The sequence below is a fragment of the Ochotona princeps genome, chromosome 8, assembly GCF_030435755.1.
Source record: "Ochotona princeps isolate mOchPri1 chromosome 8, mOchPri1.hap1, whole genome shotgun sequence".
Taxonomy (NCBI): Eukaryota; Metazoa; Chordata; class Mammalia; order Lagomorpha; family Ochotonidae; genus Ochotona; species Ochotona princeps.
Genome location: NC_080839.1, coordinates 66,286,415 through 66,306,057, shown reverse-complemented (window position 1 = coordinate 66,306,057; position 19,643 = coordinate 66,286,415). Strand labels below are relative to the sequence as shown.

Below are 19,643 nucleotides of genomic sequence, written 5' to 3'. Positions count from 1 at the left end.
ATGTGGGGAGTGAACCAGCAATAGAAAGAAATCTCTCTCTTGCTATCCTTCTCTCTCTGTACATATGCCTTTTAAACAAACAAACAAACAAATATTTTTTAAAAAATAAGGAAACAAGGCCCAATGCAATAGCCTAGCAGGTAAAGCCCTCGCCTTGCATGCGCTGGGATCCCAGGTGGGTGCCAGTCTGTGTCCCACCTGTTCCACTTCCCTTTAGCTCTTTGCTTATGGCCTGGGAAAGCAATGGAGGATAGCCCAAGGCCTTGGGACCCTGTATCTGCATTGGAGACCCAGAAGAGGCTCCTGGCTCCTGGCTTTGGATCGGCTCGGCTCCAGTCGTTACAGCCACTTGGGGTTGTGAACCAATGGACGGAAGATCTACCTATCTGTCTCTCCTTCTTTCTGGAAATCTAACTTTCCAATAAAAATAAATAAATCTTTAAAAAATGCTCACATTCATCCTAGTATTTTCATTGAATTACCACATTATACATGCTATTTAGTGATTTATTAAACATTTTCATTAACAGGCATATAAAGTTCCCTTCATTTCTAGCCACAAAATCTTCAAAATGTGGGAGGAATTCGGTTTTGATGACTTTTTGATTTATTGCTTCAGTGGATAAATATTTAAGTGCAAACAATACAGAAACTAGTGTGAAGAAAACATCCCAAAGATCTGAAAATGAATTTTTATGGTGTGATGAGTAATGACTCCCTTCTTTGCTCCATAATCTATTAAATTTCTTTATTAAAGTAGGAAAAATGACAAGGCTGACAGCTTTGTGATGTTTTGTTTAAATATATGGAAGAATTCAAGACTCCCCACCACAAATAAGCTTTTATTTCATCACATATAAAGTACAATGTAACTGTGGATTGTCACATTCCCTTTTAAGGGGACGTTCTGTTTATAAAGTCTCCTTAACACACCTTGCACTCATTAAAATGCTGAAATAGAAATTTGTGATTCATTTCTAACACTTTCACCAGGAACCTGAAACTATGAATAAAGCAACTACACACAATGTTTAGAAACACTACTATATTGTGTCAAAATTCTTTTCTTTTTTTACTTGATTGCTGCAATGAGAATGTTGGAAAAGCTCTGTGCTCCATGAAGCCATAGACACCTGTCTGGGGCCTTTATGTTTTCTTCGAGCAGTTCCAAAGTTTCTAGAGCCTATAGCTTTCTTTGTGGTTCCAGAACCCCAGGAGGCAATAGACCATTTTAGAGATGCTTAACAAAGTACCATTTGCTGAGAAACTGGACATTCAGATATTTAGAAACTGAAACCACAACTGCTATTGGACTGTGGTGGCTTGCCTGTTTGTTATCTGCTATCGACCCCATTCTGTGTAGAAATCCCACTCTGTGCTCGGACGTATCCCCAGCCAAGGCACCCACGTGGCCCCTGTACTCGAGTAGCAACAACAGGGCCGAGGCCCTGGCTCTGGGCCGACACAGCCCATCAACACCAGGGTCTTAGACAGCCCTGACTGCAGCATGTTAGCAGCTGAACTTGACCCTTATGTACAATGTACAAAATGAACAAAAAACATAGGGGCTTAAAACAGCAAGTGCTTTGTCTCCTGGTTCTGGACGTCTGAGGCCTAAAATGGGTCTTAGGGGCTGACATCACACACGGTGATGGCAGACAATTGCTCCTCCTGGAGGGTCTGGGGGTGAATCTAGGTCCTGCTCTTCCAGTGCCCAGAGGCCTGCTGCACTCTAGCTCCTGGTCCTTCATCCCTCTTCAGAGGCCGCCTCTCATCCTCAGTCTCCACACCTCCTAAGTGTCAGTAAGGCTGTAAACCGCTGAGAGATGTGCAAAATGGGACAGGTGCCATGAACAACTCTACGGTAACTCTTTAAACAAGTGAAAACAGAGTTACAATATGATGCAGCAATTTGATTTTAGGGTACATATACAAAAGAAATGAAGAGATAACGTGTACACACACATTTCACAGCAGTCTTTGCAGTAGACAAAAAGTGGGGGCAACCCAAGTACGTGGAAAGATAAATGGGTAAATAAAACTGCACAAACGTATGCTCGACTACTCGTCAGCTTGAAGGCGCAAGGATGCTTACATGTGCAGCAACATGACAATTCTTGAGGACTTGGTGCCAGGCGAAACAAGCCAGACGCAAAACGATCCAAAGTGTCAAGAGTGCACTAACCTGAGACCCCAGGAGGAGCAGATTCAGAGAGCAGGAAGGCAGCTGCCAGAGGCCAGGTGAAAGAGAGGTGCTGAATGGGTTCAGAAGTCAGTTCTGCAAGATGAAAACTTTGAGACGGACCACTGCTGATGGCAGCACAGCAGTGTGAATGGATGAATACCACTGAGCTATGCACTTAAAAACACTCAAGCTGGCCAACTGTATGTTCTGTGTATTTTACTGCAATTTAAAATAATACATCAAAATAAATAATCCAAACACACCAATTAAAAAACAGAGATGGTGAGATTGTTTTCAAAAATCGAAAAAGATCCCAATTATAAATAGCTATAAATATCATTTATGTTATAGATCACAAACTTTAATATAATACTATAAACAAAGGAGAAGTAAAACTATGACAATGATTAAGAGAAATAGAGGAAGAGCCACAGGCTGGGAACAAATATTTGCAAAACACTCATTTGATTAAGGACTGGCATTCAAAACATAGAAAGAACTCTTAAAACTCAACAATATGAAAACAAACGACTGAGACAGAAACAGACATCTCACTGTCTACAGATTACAAATAAGCAAGAGAAAAGATGCTCAACCATGTCATTAGCAAATTGCAAATTACAACACAAAGAGATACCACTATATACCTACTAGAAGAGCCAACATCCAAAACACAGACAATACCAGATGCTGTGCAAGACACTCTCATGCATTGCTGGCAGAATCCACAGTCATTCAGCCACTTTGGAAGAGTATGGCAGTTTCTTGCAATGCTAAGTATCCAGTAGTCACAATACTTGGTATTTTCCCAAGCTGGAAATATGCTCACAAAGACCTGCATATGAATATGTACTGAAGCTTTGCTCATCGCTGCCAAAATCTGGAAGCAACTAAGATGAGCTTCAACAGGTGGATAGCAGATTGGCATTTCTACACAATGGAATATTACTCAGTTTTTTTAATTTTTATTTTATTTTTATTACAAAGTCAGATATACTGAGAGGAGGAGAGATAGAGAGGAAGTGGAGCTGCCGGGATTAGAACCAGCGGCCATATGGGATCAAGGCGAGGACCTTAGCCACTAGGCCACGCTGCCGAGCCCTATTACTCAGTTTTAAGAAGAAATAAACAATCATGCCAGAAAATGAAAAGGAGGAACCTAAGATGCATATCGTGAGGTGAAAGAAGCCAACTGCAAAGGTGCCACTCTTTAGAACCTAACTGTATGGCATTCTGAAGATGGCAAAACTATGCAGAGAGCAAACTCCTCAATGGGGGCAGGCATCTGGAACATTGGTTAAGGTGCCACATCCCATACTGGAGCACCTGGGTGGGAACCCCAGCTCAGCTCCTGACTCCAGCTTCCTGCTAATACCCACCCTGGGAGGCAGCAGTGGTGCTGAAGTCCTTGGGTCCCTGTCACCCTTCCAGGAGGCCTGTACTGAGTTCCTAGCTCCTGGCTTCAGCCTGCTCCAGCCCCAGCTGTTGCAAGCTTTGGGTGAGAGAACCAGAGGACAGGCAATTCTTTCTTTCTCCCTTTCTCTTTCCCTCTCAGCCTTTCAAATCAACCAATAATTTAAAACATAACAAGAGTTGTCAGGGGAACAGGAGGGAATGATGTAATAGCACACAGGGATTTTCAGGGAAGCAAAACTACACTGAATGGCACTTCAATGAAAAAAGGAGTATCTATATCAGCTACCTTTTTGCATAAGAAAAAAGAGGAGAAATAAAATATGAGTGTACTTGTTCACTACTGTATACTGTATCCTGAAAACAACAAGGTCAACAAATTTCAAATTCCAGTTAGTGCAGCTCAAGTTCTGGTGATATGAGTTCTTATATATCTATTATATGTGTATTTGAGGATTTACAAATACATAAATAAATTAGTATTTAGGATAATGTGAGCTATAATTCTCTTTGTTGGGGAAGAGAATTGCCTACCTTAAGTGAAATTGATGGGAGCTTATTGTTTTGGAATGAGTTGTTCCTACACTAAGCGCCACAGATCAGGCCAAACTCGAACAATGTCACTTATACTTAAGTGTCACATAATCAAATTAAACTTGGAAATTAATCTGTATAAAAGAAAGAAAAGGATATTCGTAACAGCCAATTAGATAGGGCCCAGTTTATCTGAATAGACATAACATGAAGTCCCTGTTTTAACCCCTATAAAGATAGTAATCTGAACTCATTTGATGCTAAACAGGGTAGCCAGGATTCTGAAATGGGATGCTGGCACTGCAAGGGACAGCTTAATGGGCTGTATTATAACACCAGCCCATCAATCATTGTTTCTGTTTTCTTCAGCCCTTTTCAGATCATAAGGCCAACCTCCTCCATTCAACGCAAAGGAACATCCACTCCACTTTACTGAATGGGATACTGCCCAATTTCTAATAAGAACTAATTTGATATTTAGCTTTGCCAGAGGTTTGATGTTTGACATACGTATGGGAAGATAATAGAAAGACTAAGGGAAGAAAAGCAAGAATGATTTAAAAAGCTACACCACCTAAATACTTAATTAAAAAAAAAAAGATGCAACTGTATCAGTAAGAGCTATAACAGATTTGTGCACAAAAGCAGATAGAAGGGATAAAGAGAGGGGTATTTCATCATGATAAGCAGTGCAATTCATCAAGAAGATGTAATCATCCTAAATGTGGCGCTAACTACGGGCCTTAAAGCAACTGGAGGCAAGGCTGAACTGAGAGGTGCACATGGTACTTCCAGAGCCCCACAGGGCTCCCTTAGTAGCAGACACAGCAGACAGGCCACTGGCAGGAACCAGCATACCTGAATTCCAAGAGGCTTCCAGGGGACCCAACTGCGGCTTACAGAACACTTGTGCCCATAACAACAGAACACAGTTTAGGTGCACATCTAACTTGCACCAAAATATAGTTGATTCTGGATAATAAGCCAGAATAAATTCTAAAGGACTCACATCAGATAAACCATATTCTCTGACCTTAACAGAATTAAAATGGGAAATCAACAACAAAATCTAGGAAAAGCCAAATTTTTGAAAATTACACAGTATACATCTAAATAAGAGTCCACATGCAAGTTCCAGCAGAAAATAGAAACCATTTTGAACAGAAAGGAAATGGAAAGAAAGCATGTCAAAATGTATAGGACCCAGGGGCTGAGGCTATAGCACAGGAAATCAAGCTGTCACCTGTCAGGCTGGCAACCCATCTGGGCATTGGTCAGAGAGACCTGGGTAGAGTTCCAGGCTTCTGTACTAACTGACCTGGCCCAGCCCAGCCACTGCAGCCATTTTAGGAGTGAACCAACAGATGGAACATCTTTCTATTCTGTCTCTCTCAATTATATAAATAAATGTTTCAATCTTTAAAAACACAAAGGATTGAGCTTCAGAAGTGTTGAGAAATTTTTAACACTAAGTACTTAGGTTTTAAGAAAGGTCTCAAATCAATCATCTAATCTTTCATTTTCAGAAAGTAGCATAAAACAAGTGGACAGAAGTAAATTTAGGAGTAGAAATGGGGGGAAAAAAGCTGAAGAAATAAAAGAAAACCCTGAAACCAAAAACCAATTTTTTAATAAGATGACACTGCCCAAGAAAATAAAAGGACAAACTTCCAATCTCTGAAACAAAAGCTGATATCAGCACAGACCAACAGAGACTTAGAGTAGCAAAGATTACTAGAGTTGCATTAAAGCAGTCAGGAGCTAAGAAGATTCACCGAGATTTAAAATGGGAATATTTTAATAGCAATAAATATAATAGTAGCAACATATTCAAACTTTTACATTTAAATTGATGCGTTCATAATGATACTAAGCATGAAATTCTAGTTCATAGTCTTTAAATTGATAGAGATAGCAATTTTTTCATACTGGTGTATAAAGGTGATGACTTAAGCACTGGGGCTTAAGTACTCCATGTCAGAGTGCTAGTTTGAGTCCCAGACACTCTGCTTCCCATCTAACTTCCTACTAACACACCTGAGAAGACAAAGGAACATGGTCCAAGCGCTTTGTCCCTGCCACTCACATGGAGTTTCTCCTCCTGGCCTCAGCCTGGCCCAGACATGGCTGCTGTAATCAGTTGGAGAGCACACCAACAGACTTAAGTACAAGTGTGTGGGTATGTCTTCTTTTCTCTCTCACTGTCATTCAAATAAATCCATCTTTAAAAAGTCTAATTCTACCTTTCCTGTATTATACTATAGGACAGCAAGATAAAAGGAAAAAAGTTTCTCTTTGTAGAATTTTTCACTAATAATAGGGAGTGATTGCATTAGAATACATTATACTGCACATACTACGAATTGAGAGGTCTAGGCATAGAGTGTCAACTATTGCAGTCAATCACAAAAATGCATAGGGTTTGGGCCCAGTGTGGTAGCCCAGCAGCTTTAGGCTTAAGTCCTCTCCTTGCACTCACTGGGATTCCATATGGGCATTGGCTTTAATCTCAGCAGCCCCACTTCCCATCCAGCTCCCTGTGGCCTGGGAAAGCACTGGAGAATGGCCCAAGCTTTGAGAGCGGGCACCCACATAGGAGACCCAGAAGAGGCTCCTGGTTCCTGACTTCAGATCGGCGCAACTCTGGCCACTGCAGCCACTTAGGGAGTGAACCAGCTAATGGAAGATCTTCCTCTCTGTCCCTCCTCCTCTCTGTATATCTGACTTTCCAATAAAATAAGATAAATCTTTAAAAAAATAATACACAGGGGGCTCAGCAGTGTGGCCTAGTGGCTAAGGTCCTCGTCTTGATCCCATATGGCCGCTGGTTCTAATCCCAGCAGCTCCACTTCCTCTCTATCTCTCCTCCTCTCAGTATATCTGACTTTGTAATAAAAATAAAATAAAAAAAAAATACACAGGGTATGTCAGGTTAAGTCAAAGAACAATAACTAACAAAAACTGGAGCCTGCTTAAGCTATTACATCACCAAAACAAGTATAACATGAACCACATACTTGTTTAAACCCTCAAGTAGACACATTATACAAAGGAAAAATGATCAAGTAAAAATAATTTTTAATAAATCTAACTTGCTCCAGGTAACCAAAATACTAGCTTAACAGCATAAATGTAATAAATACATGAGATTATTTTTATATTAAATCTTCAAAAGTAGTCAATGTCTACACATATTACATATCTCAATTTGGACTGACCACATTACAAGAGCTCACTAGCTTCTGGTGGTTACCATACTGGGCCACTGGTGAAATACTACAATCCCACATCCACTTAAAAATTTATAGGAGACCAGTACCTATAAAACTGTGTCACATAATACAATGTAATTAATAAAAAAAAATTTATAGGAGATAAGAAGACATGCAAACATTAAATAACCTCACCATTGGATTCCATCAGCAAAATCCAGACTGTAACAAATTCAGTAGGACATGGTTTTCCTCAGTGAATGAATGGCAAGGAGATAGAAGAGGAAATCTGTAGTCTAACACATATAAGAGACAAGGGAGAAAAACAAGAACTTCAATGTCACACTTAAAATTGCACACAGGTCAACAACAAAAAGAAAAGCTGAGAAATCATTATTACACGCAGGTCAGAGGTTGTCTGGGGAGAAGAGCTCCCAATGCGAATGCAGCAAAGGAAGAGCTACTGAGTGGAGCACCAATGTGTTAACCACACTGCAGCTTATAATTCATACCTGATCTACACATTTGTTTCAAGCATTTAAATCAAATCGGTAAATATTTTAATGGAAACAATTTTAAGTTGTTGGGTATTCATTTCCTAGACTTTCGAAATCCCTGTCCCACCTTTGAAGTGGGCCTGTGGCCCACTTCTGGTCTCCCCACAGGAAACTCCGTCACTCTTTCTCAGGATCAGTGCTCCCCTGAGGGACTCTTCTTTCTTGTGCGTCAATACAGGGACGTGGTAAGGAACGAGGTCCTTAGGTTAGAACGCTAGGATTCTAAGCCTGGTTCTTCTGGTTAACCAGTTGTCTAACCCTCAGCAAGTAGGAGTCTTTGTGCCAACTAAATGAGTTAACACACGTAAAGCCCTCTGAAGAAGGCCTAGAAACCAGAACACACCACACGTTAGCCACTCTCATTTTCTCCTCAGTATATAAACATGCCCCATTTCTTCCTTTTGATCACAACCTCTTACTTGACCCTGTGTCCCTTTGTAGTTAGGCTCTCATTTCTTCCTTTTCATGACCAGACTGACTTCCTGACAATTTGCGCACACATCAATGGCCTCCACGGGTACATTTGGCGCTGTGGTCCATTTTGTTCCACATCCTCTCCTCCCTGAGATCGGGGACACCAACTTTTCGGCCATCTTGCTTTATCCACCATTTCACTGGGCTTCAAAGGCACTGCCTGAGTGCTGAGCATTCATACTCAGGGCTTGAACAGCTTCTTACAAAGAGCCTGCTCCCCAGCTCCAGAGACTGCGTCGGCCTAAACGTCTGCTGGAACTGATGTCAAGGAGTCCAAAATGGCACTCATTCCAGAACTGCTGCATCCTCCTTTACCTCTCAGGCTACACACAGCTGATCACCCAGGCAGATACCAAAGAGCAATTCCAGAGTCCTACTCAATTTTCACCCGCAACATGCAATCATTGAATCCTTCTGATTTTACCTCTAAATTTCGTAGACACTTCTTACCATGATGACAATTAAGTTCCCTAGTTTGGATCTACAGCATCTCTCCTATGGAATACAAGACACACAAAGTCCTTGTTGACATCTATCACGGCTTTTTTCTTCGTTTTATCCTAAAGCAAACCAGAACCGTAAATAGTCCCTGAACTTCACATGCCTGCTCATTCCTCTGCCTAGAATGTTCTTCACCAAATTTTATTACATTCCTTCATTGCTTGAGACACTGTTAAGATACGCCATCATTCAGAAAAAAATCTTCCCAAACTCCTAGGGTGAGTTAAATTCCTCCATGCCCCAACAGCTCCTCAATTAAAGCATTATTGTTGCACTTAATCAAATTTATTTTTAATTTTTCCTACTATGTCTTCGTCTGCTGAACAGTTATTTGTAAGGGCAGACTGTTTCACTCAACTTTGTAGCTCCAATGACTGGCACATACTTGGCATACGGCAGACAGCTAATACATCTTGAAAGGAAGTAGTTATTTTCCATTTCATAAATTACTGCCAAAGTATTATTTCTAAAGTTCTATTTTCATCATATCGTGGTACTTTTCAAAAACAGGCAAGGACTGTCACATGCATCCCCATAGGAGCCCTCAACTGAGGCAGGCGTTTGGCACAGTGGCATTAAGACACCACGTAAGCCCCCACTCCTCTTACCAAAGAGTCTGAGACTGAGTTCCACCCCCTGCTTCTGATCCAGCTTCCTGCTAAACCACTTCCTGGGAGGCAGCAGATGACGGCTCAGCTACTTGGATCCCTACATAATATGTGAGCGACTCAGAGGGAGCTCCTCTCTCCTGGCCTAGTCCAGCCCAGCCCAGGCTGTCATGGGTATCTGGGAAGAGAACCAAAAGGTGGCAAATCTCTATCACTCTGCCTGTCAAATAAATTTAAAAAGCCTTTAAAAATAGTTAGCTTTAACAGCTGGCAACAAGTCTGAGAAAGGGGAAAGCCGAAGTGCCATCACCTATCTGCACTCCTAAAGCTGGGAAGAGGAGAAGGGACATGATCAGTACAAAATCGTCCCAAGGATACTTTAATTCCACTTGAGTTCTTCCACCTAATAAGCTAGCCTAATGCAAATAATTAGGTTAGGAGTGCTTGAGTGAAAGGGAATGAAATGAGTACATGTAAACAGTCCAAACCTCAAAGTATTTTGAAAAATCAAGTCATACTGAGTCTCACCATGAAACTTCTATTGTGATAACCAATAAAGTTCCAGGGCCAGCTCTTAAAACAAGCAATACAGTACTATTAAGTATCCAATATATATTCAACATTTTATTTCCCCTTGCCGAATATAAATTATCTGAGTGCAGAGAACATGTTTTCTATGCAACCTACATGCCCAGGACATGGCCAACATATGAATGTGGAGGTAAGAGAATTTATATTTATTTTTAAAGGATTTTAATTTTTATTTGAAAGGCATAGTTACATACTATGAGACAGAGAGATCTTTTATCTGCTACTCACTTCCTAAATGGCCCTAGTGACCAAGGCTGAGTCAGGCCAAAACCAGGAGCCAAGAGCCTAGTCTGAGCCTCCCACACAGCTAAGGGGCCAAGGACTTGGGCTCTCCTCCACTGCCTTCCTAGGCCATTAGCAGGAAGCTGGATCAGAAGTGTGCCCATGTGGGATTCTGGGCATGCTGGCACTGCAGGTGGAAACTTAGCAAGTTATGCCATGGCATAGCCCGTGGAGAAATTACAGTGTTGAAATGATTAAGGGGCTGGAGTAGTGGCAGAGCAACTTAATCTACCTTCTGCAATTATGGCATCCCATATGGACATTAGTTCAAGCCCTGGCTGCTAAACTTCTGACCTGGATTCCTGCTAATGTGCCTGGGAAATCAGTAGAGGGTGGCCAAGTACTTGGACCTTGATCGCCATGGGAGATCTGGAATAAACTGATTCCTGGCTTTTGCCCACCCAGCCCTGGCTGTTGTGGACATATGGGGAGCAACTCAGAAGATGGACAATCTTTAACTCATCCTTTCAAATAAATAAATCTTTAAAAAATTTTAAAGACTCTTTTCGCCATCTTTCCATGCCGCCACAATGTGCGCATGAACGTCCTGGCCAATGCCCTGAAGAGCATCAACAATGCCGAGAAATGAGGCAAGTGCCAGGGGCTGATCAGGCTGTGCTCCAAGCTCATCATCCTCCAAGGTCATCATCATCAGGTTCCTGCCTGTGATGATAAAGCATGGCTATAGTGGCGAGTTTGAATTCACTGATGATCACAGAGCTGGGAAGACTGTCGCGAACCTCACGGGCAAAGGAAACAAGTGTGGAGTGATCAGCCCCAGGTTTGATGTGCAGCTGGAAGAGTTAGAAAAATGACAGAATAATCTGCTACCATCCTGCCAGTTTGGTTTCAATCTCAGCTGCCATGATGGACCATGGAAGAAGCAAGATGAAAACACACAGGAGGAAAAATCTTGGGATTATTTTTCTGGGGATGTAGCAAACATATAAATAAAAGCTCAATGGACCAAAACTTTAAAAAAAAAATGTTAAGAGATAACTTCGCAGATGTTAAGATAGAGGCAGAATATAAAATAGATACCTAAATATGAGTCCCTGGTTTTGCAGTTTTAAGTCTTAAGGAAATTCAACCTGGCTAAATAAAACAAGTTCACATCTAGAGTCCTAAAAACTAGTTTCAGCCTCAAATACAATCATGAGGGCTTTACCTAAACACCAGCTGGAAAGCCAAATTCTAGAAGTGATCAATTAGCTTCTTTCTATGCATCTGATTTTAGACAATTTTCAACAGAATTAAAACTACATTTTCAACAGAAAAAGCTTTCAGCTAAAAACTCCTGAGTTATACTTAAAATCTAAAGGGCACACCTAGCATTATTTTAGGGGCTTACTAAGCATCAAAATGCCTTATCTATAAAATAGATGAAATCAGTCGGAAAAGCACCAGCACACTTGCAGTCAACAGGGATCATAATTAAAGCTAAAGAAAGACATGCTTTTCTTATCATCTTTATTCAAGTATTTCACAGCAGTTATATTACAAATTACAGTAAATGTTCAAATTCCATAATTCAAAAATTAAATAATTTACTTCAAACTAATGTAAAATGAAGTCAAATGCAAAACATCATTTTAACACAATTCTAAATTAAACTACGTAACCCAAAATAGACCATAGTTGATGAAGTCTACTTGATCTACAAAGTAGACATACATGACTGAAACCAATTAGGACTCCCAACGTCTAAGTAACCAAATGTACAAAATACCAAAGATGCAGGTATAAGCCCAAATGCAAGCTTACAATATGATTACAAATAATAATTATAATAACAATGGCATTCAGCTACGGGAACTGACACTGAAGATACCTACTGAATAGCACCATAGCTGATCCAACTTAATTAAAAGAAAAGAGGGAAGAAATTACCACCCCACTCCCTAAAAAATAAATCCAATAAACCTACAAATACATTGGCATATGAAAAAAAATCAAGTCATGAAAGAACATAAAAAATTAATCACAGGTGAGATTCAAGCTCAAAAACACAATTAATTCCACAGCCATCAGTTTCAACCTTAATGTGGTTCCATCATATTCAAAACAGCTCCCGAGGTCCCACAGCTGAGCACGAAATATTTGCTGGGCTGGGCTGTGACACATATTCTAGGGAGTCGGGACTAAGGTTTTACACAGGAGCTTATCATTTATAATGCTCACAATAGGAAATAAGAGGTCGATTTATACAAGGTTTTGCCAATGCTGTACAGCAAAATCAAGAACTTACAGAAAGGGAAACAAAACCAAGTCTACCTGGATAATTTCACAAGCTGCTTTAAACTATAGAACCACCAGATGTCTCGGTGACATAAGCAAAACTGCTATAGAGTACTTCTTTTTGGAGGGAAAGGGGACCAGAAGAGTTGGTACAATGTCAGCCATTTTTTTCTCCCCTTGGCGTTAGACTGGCTTTCTCTTTAAGACCTATACTGTTCAAAATGGCAGTTCCTATATTGAGGTTGTCTCCAATTTTCTCATTTACATTAAAGATTGAAAATTTTAAAAAGACCTTGATCTTTTAGAAGCATTTTAATGCCAAACATAAATAAATTTCCCTTGTCAAACTCACTGATGGCTAAAATCTTAATTAACTTGTACAAATTCAGTAACCTACTAAGAACATGTGCGGTTTTTTTTTTTTCCTTTCACAAGTGCTGCTGTTACTTGAACAGAATGCTGCTGAATTAGAGTAACTGGAATAAATAGTTAAAAAAAAATAGTGCAGCAAGAACCTGAGACTTGCAAAAAACCCTTTTACCAGAAACTTACTACAAAAAATCTGCTACATCTTATTTCATCAAATCTTTAAATTCTGTAACAATTTCCATCAAAATACAAAATGCTAATAATGTATTAGACAGTAAAATAGTCTGAACCAGTATGATGGTAATAAATACTAAAGAAAGCATGAAAATCCTCACAATAATCAAATTAGAGGTTTCAAATAACCTCCCCTTTAAAATGGTTCATCATAATCGCACTTGCCCACCTTAAAAAATACAGTGTGTCTACATGGTTAGCATCTTGAATTACATGACTAACTGAATATTATGAAAACTTCATTAAGCATAAAGAAAACAAGTGGCATTTTTTAAAAAACTAAGCCAGCATTAGAAGGCATTAGATGTAAATGCGAAGAAGCACTTGGGATCTCTGCAGTACGTGACCGCCACAGTGTGCTTCCTGCCCTCCACAAAACAGCCAGAGACAAGGAGACCGGTACCTTAGCTTCTGCGAGTCCACGGTGGCAAAGTCATTCCAGGACTCTGCAAACACTGCTGGTAACTGTAACTAAATTACAAAAAGCTGAGGTAGCTCAATATCTCTGCAGTAGTCCAAGACCATTTGCCCTAATTAAAACGCAAACTACATGTGTTGCATATATTAGAAAGACACACCTGCGGCCCATAGCTATAGTGAATCAAGATAGCAAGCCAACTTGTCAGCATAATTTTCTAACTTATTTAAAAATCATCTGATAAAAAAAAATCTCACTGCACTCCCTTTGCCTCTTTGCAACTGCCTAGACTGTGCCTCCAAATTTGCAGAAAGTTTTGTAAAACTAGTAACCCATAATTAATTTCAGATAAATACCATTCACAGAAATCACTCAGCAATAGCCAAAATGAGTTCCTACCAAAATGAAGAGCTGTGAAGGTCAGCTTATGGGAAGGGATTTAAACAGTAACACTGATATTCAAGGACCATACCAGCATTCACTGGCAATTAATTACACAACCAGAAAATGAATTTCACGGAGACTCTGACAAATTCCTCTCTTTTCTGTCCATTTGGCAAGTCCCAGCTTTAAAACAAAACAGTAATAATTTACTGTACATTTCTCTCTAGGAACTCAAACATGAGTAACTATTAAGTTGTCACCGACAGAAGAAAGAATGGCCATCATCCACTCATTTGGGGGTCACCATTGTCAGCAATACTGAAAGTGTGGTTTTTCTTGTGACTGTGTATTACATTTTCTCTCTTTTTAAAAATAATTATTATTAGTTTGTTTCTTAAACAGAAACAGACCACACAGGAAAACTTACGATTTTAGCATACTATGCGGCTTACCGAGTGTCTTGATCACGCTTTGAGAGCGCAGCAGGCATTTAATGCCAAAACGCTAGCTGTCTTTTAATGACACAGAGTTATCAAAACTTATTTTCAAGGTTGTGACCAAAGAAAACACTCTAATTTATCCACTACAAACAAGCTCATCCAGTTTAGCCTTATCTTTCTCAAATTAATAAAAGGCACATTAAAGGCAGTTCTAAAGAGCCTAATCTAATTTCATCCAGTTTCTTCAATTTCCCACCAGAATATACCAGAGCCAACTCTAAAACAGGAATCAGTTCATTACCCAGAAAGGGGGTAGGGAATATGAGAAAAGGGGTTAAAAAAAAAAAACAAACAGAAACCCAAACAGGATGCCCGCTGTTTAAACAATTCAACACAGTTAGAACTGCCCCATCCAGTTTCCTCCTGTTTGCTGGTCTGCTCCCTACGAGAGAAGTCTTCCAACAGAGACTGCACAAGAAGAGGAGCAGAGGCGAAAGCAGTATCTGTAGCACCAAAATCTCCAAGCTGTGGGGTTGTATTTTTTATTTGTGGAAAATACAACATGTTTCTGAAGTTCTGTTTGGTTCTTGTAGGCTGGTTGGTTTCAGGTACCTGAGACAATAGCACCAAATTCAACAGAGAAGAATGAGTGAGAGAGCACTTTACAGCGAGGCTCTGCACACAATTGGTGCAATTCGAAGTTGAATGGCTCAGAAGGCTGCTCGGTCAGGAGCAGATTGGAGATGGTAACCCACTCATCTTGAGAAGTTCATAGAAATGTCTCAAACGTATGAACTGTTCTTTCCATCTCCTGTAAGATGAGAGGGAAAAATGAATGTTACTATGGGAAAGACAAAGGTATTCCTCATTATGAAAGAATTCACTTTAAATTAAATTTTAAAGAAGACTTTGAGATAGAAATCTGAGTAATTTCCTGATTATAATACCACAGCTACTAGGTCTAGCCATCCTAGACACTTCTGAGGCGAATGAAGATGATGACAGTTTGAATAACTTATTAAGCCACTAACATGAGGTGTAAGAAATACAAGCAGAAGGTTGATGACAGCAACAGTGAATAACTTATTATATGTAATTTATTATGCCAAGTATTATACGAAGATATACGTGTATATGTAATACAGAAATAAATATATATCCCACAGTTATTGGCTAATGTCTAGGTTGCCTTACACCTAGGCAAATGTTACATTGCTGGGAAAAAAGCAGCCAATAGGTGGCAGGCTTTCTAGGCCTGGTTAATGCCAAATCTGTGTTAACTATACCACTGTGTCAACAGAGTTGCCTATTCATTTTTTTTTTTTTTTAGGATGTGTGGGGAAGGTGGGGAACACCAGGCCAGAACACACCACCCTGTTTCCCCAGGTATGGGGGACATTGCAGATTGCCCAAGGAAGGGGGTCTGGGTATGTACTGGAATGCGGGCTGCTGAGGGCATGTTTGACAAGGTAGGAATGATTTCTGGGGACTTCGACAGACTGGGCCACTGCATACGCAGGTAGGCGAGAGATCTGAGGCTGAGTGGTATAGAGGCGGTTAACTAGAGGGCATGTCTGGGTCAGGCCAAGGCTCCTGCCCATGTGCAAGACCTGGGCTGGGCTAAATACATTACTTGCCACTTGGAACATGCAAAAGCTGGGGCTGGGGACATGGCTGGCCTGGCTAGGCAACAGCATCCAGCTGTAAATGTTGGGCAGGGGGCCCATGTCCGTTTGGGCCATGACACCCAACAAAACACTAGAAGTAGATCTTGGAGAAAATTCTATAGTGGATTTGTGGGCTCATCTCTGTGGGACTGCAGCATCTGATTGTTTGCATGAGAATTGGTGGTGATGATGGAGCAAGACAGGCTGGAATGCAGTACTCACCAACACTTACAGGTGCCAGGGCTAAGCAGGGGGTGGACTTGGCTGGACAGGCAATAGCACCCACCAGCATAAGCACGGGCTGGAGAGTGGGGTTTGTTAGGCCAAGCTAGGCTGCAGTACACATTGGTGGAAACAAAAGCTGAATGGGATGCAGGACAGACTCAACCAGTCTGCTGCACATACTGGCATGAGCAGGAATCAAGGCTTGGGGCAGGCCTGGTGCAGGTTATTAGGAGTCACTCCAACTGGGCTGCAGTTTCTACTGGTATACATGAGTGCTGAGTGTGTGGTGGGCAGGATCAGACTGGGCTGCAGCATCCATTGGTTTGCTTAAGAGATGGGGCTGAGAACAGGAATGATCCAACAACTGCAACCACCAGTATGTGTGCAGGCTGCTGTGGGTAACCAACTGAGCCGGTCCCTGTATTGGCTAGCATATACACAAGGGTCAGGTCTAGGGTCACCTCAGACAAGGTTTCTTTGGAGATCCCTCCACTCCCCTCACCCCAACTGAACTGTTGGACTCAGAACTCCAAGCACGGGGAGAATTGCAGGATCTGTGGTCTAACTGTGGCATGCATGTATCAGAAGTGGGCCTCTTCAGTTGCTGAAGATGGTGCAGTGGATCACATGCCAGGATCTACATGGGTGATATGGCAGTCCATTGGGGCCCGCAGAGGACATCTAGTGCCATAGCAGACTATGGAGGGCAGAGCAAATCAGACAACTCTCCTGGGCAAGTGTTGACAGCAAATCTTTGGGCTAATGAGACTGTAAGGTCAGCCAATGGACCTTGGACTATGTCAGCCAATGGACCTTGGAAGGATTTCCTCATTCTTGGAGTAATGAATTAAATAGCATTTCAGAATTCCCAAAACCACTTGAGCAGTACCCATGCAGCATGCTGGGGAGGACATCGGGGACCCTGGGATGATATCAGATGGCTGTCCCACATCCCTTGGTACTGATGCAGTTGGGATCCAGGGTGCAGCTTCTCCCCTTATCTCTCTTCTTCCCCCAGATACAAGAAAAAGAAAACGAAAATTGGAAACAATGGTCTCATTCACTTTCCCCTATTCCTCGACTCCTCCTACCTTATCAGTAGTCCACATGAGTATACATCCTTTTTAACTATGTAAACATCATCAGAAATAATTTTTTAAAAAAAAATGCAAGAAAGAACAACATCAACAGGCCAGTACTAAGGGCAGACCATGACAAGCAGGGCTGGAGCACCTGCTAACAAGTGTGAGATTCAGGGCTAGGAGTGGGCCTACTAAGAGAACTTGTGGAACTCCCCTGCTAGGCTGCAGCTCCTGCTGGGGAGCACAATAGCCAGAGCTGGGAGCAGGCCAGGCAAGACTACAGCACTCAGTATGGATGTGAGCCAGTATGGGTTGGGCCAGATGGAGTAAACCCCAGCACCTGCTAGTGTTCACAAGAACCAGAATGGGTGTGGGATAGGCCATGCTAGGCTGTGACAACCATTTGGTCATGTTTAAGTTGGGTCTGGGGGTGGGCCAGCCTGTAGCACCCACTGGCAAAGGCCGGAATGGGTGTGGGCCAGTCAATCTAGGCTGCAGTGCCTGACAGTGAATGCCAAGACTTGAGGCAGGCTATGTCAGACTAGGCCACAGCACCCACCAGTACATGTGAGATGTAGGGATAGAAGCAGGCTTGGTAGGAGAAATTGGAAACTCCCCTGCTAAACCATAGCTCTCACTGGTGACCATGAGAACTGAGGCCAGGGGAGGACCTGGTAGGGTTTATTGAGGGCTACCCCAGCTAGGCCTTGGCACTTGCTAGAAGGCTGGGCTGTGCTAGGGCTCAGCACCTATAAGAGATGGGGTTGAGGGCAGCCCTGAATAACGGAGGATAGATATAAAATAACTCCACACATTTTATTTAGGTATGCAAATGTCAGAAATCTAAGACATTTGGTTTCTTTTTCTTCTTTTTAATTTATGTCTTTTTTATTGGAGAGTCACACCCACAGAGGGAAATATTTTCCATCTGCTGGTTCACTCTCCAAACAACTCCAATGGCCAGAGCTGAGCTGATCCAAACCCAAGAGTCAGGAGCCTCTTTTAGGTCACCCATATGGGTGCAGGATTCCAAGGCTTCAGGCATCCTCCACTGCTTTCCCAGGCCACAGGCAGAGAGCTAGATAAGAAGTGGAACATCTGGGACATGAACCAGTGCCCAAGTAGGGTCCTGGTGCTTACAAGGAGAGGACTAGCTAACTGAGCCATCGTGCTGGGCCAGGTTTTCTTATTTTTAAATAGCTCCAAAGAAATTCCATTCCACAGTTCTATAAAATTAACCGGTGTACTACATGATTAATTAAAATCACTTCTACTAAACACTTTAACATATGTTGTGAAGTAGGGGAGAAAATCAGGTCATAAGTTCAAATACATGAGGCCAGTATTGTAGTTCAGAGTGTCAAGCTGCTGCCTGGATACCAGCCTCCCAGATCAGCATCCCATATTGGAACACTGCTCTTCTGATTTAGCTCCATGCTAATGTGCAGCAGTAAATAACCAGACTGCAAGATGCTGAGTTCTTGGCCCGTGGCTTTAGCCTGAACGTGCCCCAGCTATTGTGGCCATTTGGGGAGTGAATATATTTGGGGATGGAAAATAACTACCTCTGTCTCTCCTACTCTCTCTATAACTCTGCCTTGAGAATAAATTAAATCCTTCAGACAGAATATACAATATGATTCTAATTTTTAAATATACATTCTTACTTTATGGCATAGCAAGTGAAGCTGCTACCAGTGACACCAGCATCCCATTATGGGCTGTCTCAATTCCCAGCTGTTCTACTTCCAATCATGATCCCTGCTAATGGCCTGGGAAAAACAACAGAAGACAGTCCTAGTGCTTGGATCCTTGCACCCACACAGGAGAACTGGAAGCAATTCCTGTAGCCCGATTTCAGCCCGGCCCAGTACTGGCCACTGGAGCCAGCTAAGCAGTAAAACAGTGGAAGTAAGATTCCGTTTCTTCCTCTCCAACTCTGCCTTCAAACAGATAAGTAATATAAATTTTATGTATATATATATATATTTCACATAAATGTGATTGTAAGTTTTTAAATGCTCTCTTGCTTTGATAAAAATATTCCTAATTACACATAAAAAATAACTATATAGTCTACATCTACTTTCTTAGATATACCAGAAGATAGACATGGTCTTACTCATTTTCTGCATCCCAAATATTTAGCACAGCACTGAATACCACTAGCACTTTAAAAATATTTAACAAACCACCAGATAAACTATCAGGCAAGTACATAACTTAGCC

At 41.4% G+C, this 19,643-nt stretch overlaps 1 protein-coding gene and 1 pseudogene across 3 annotated transcripts in view; one reads left to right on the top strand and one right to left on the bottom strand.

Moving 5' to 3' along the window:
- Window positions 1-10,895: 10,895 nt before the first annotated feature.
- LOC101519756 (small ribosomal subunit protein uS8-like) lies at window positions 10,896-11,402 on the top strand (annotated as a pseudogene).
- Window positions 11,381-19,643, bottom strand: part of ATAD2B (ATPase family AAA domain containing 2B) — a 164,136-nt gene continuing 155,873 nt past the window's right edge. For 2 of the 3 annotated variants that reach the window (XM_058668204.1, XM_058668205.1), the window contains exon 28: window positions 11,381-15,251. In XM_058668204.1, the coding sequence (XP_058524187.1) occupies window positions 15,210-15,251 (42 nt within the window). In that variant the 3' untranslated portion in view covers window positions 11,381-15,209. The remainder of the gene's footprint in view (window positions 15,252-19,643) is intronic. The other variant, XM_058668206.1, reaches the window with a different exon arrangement.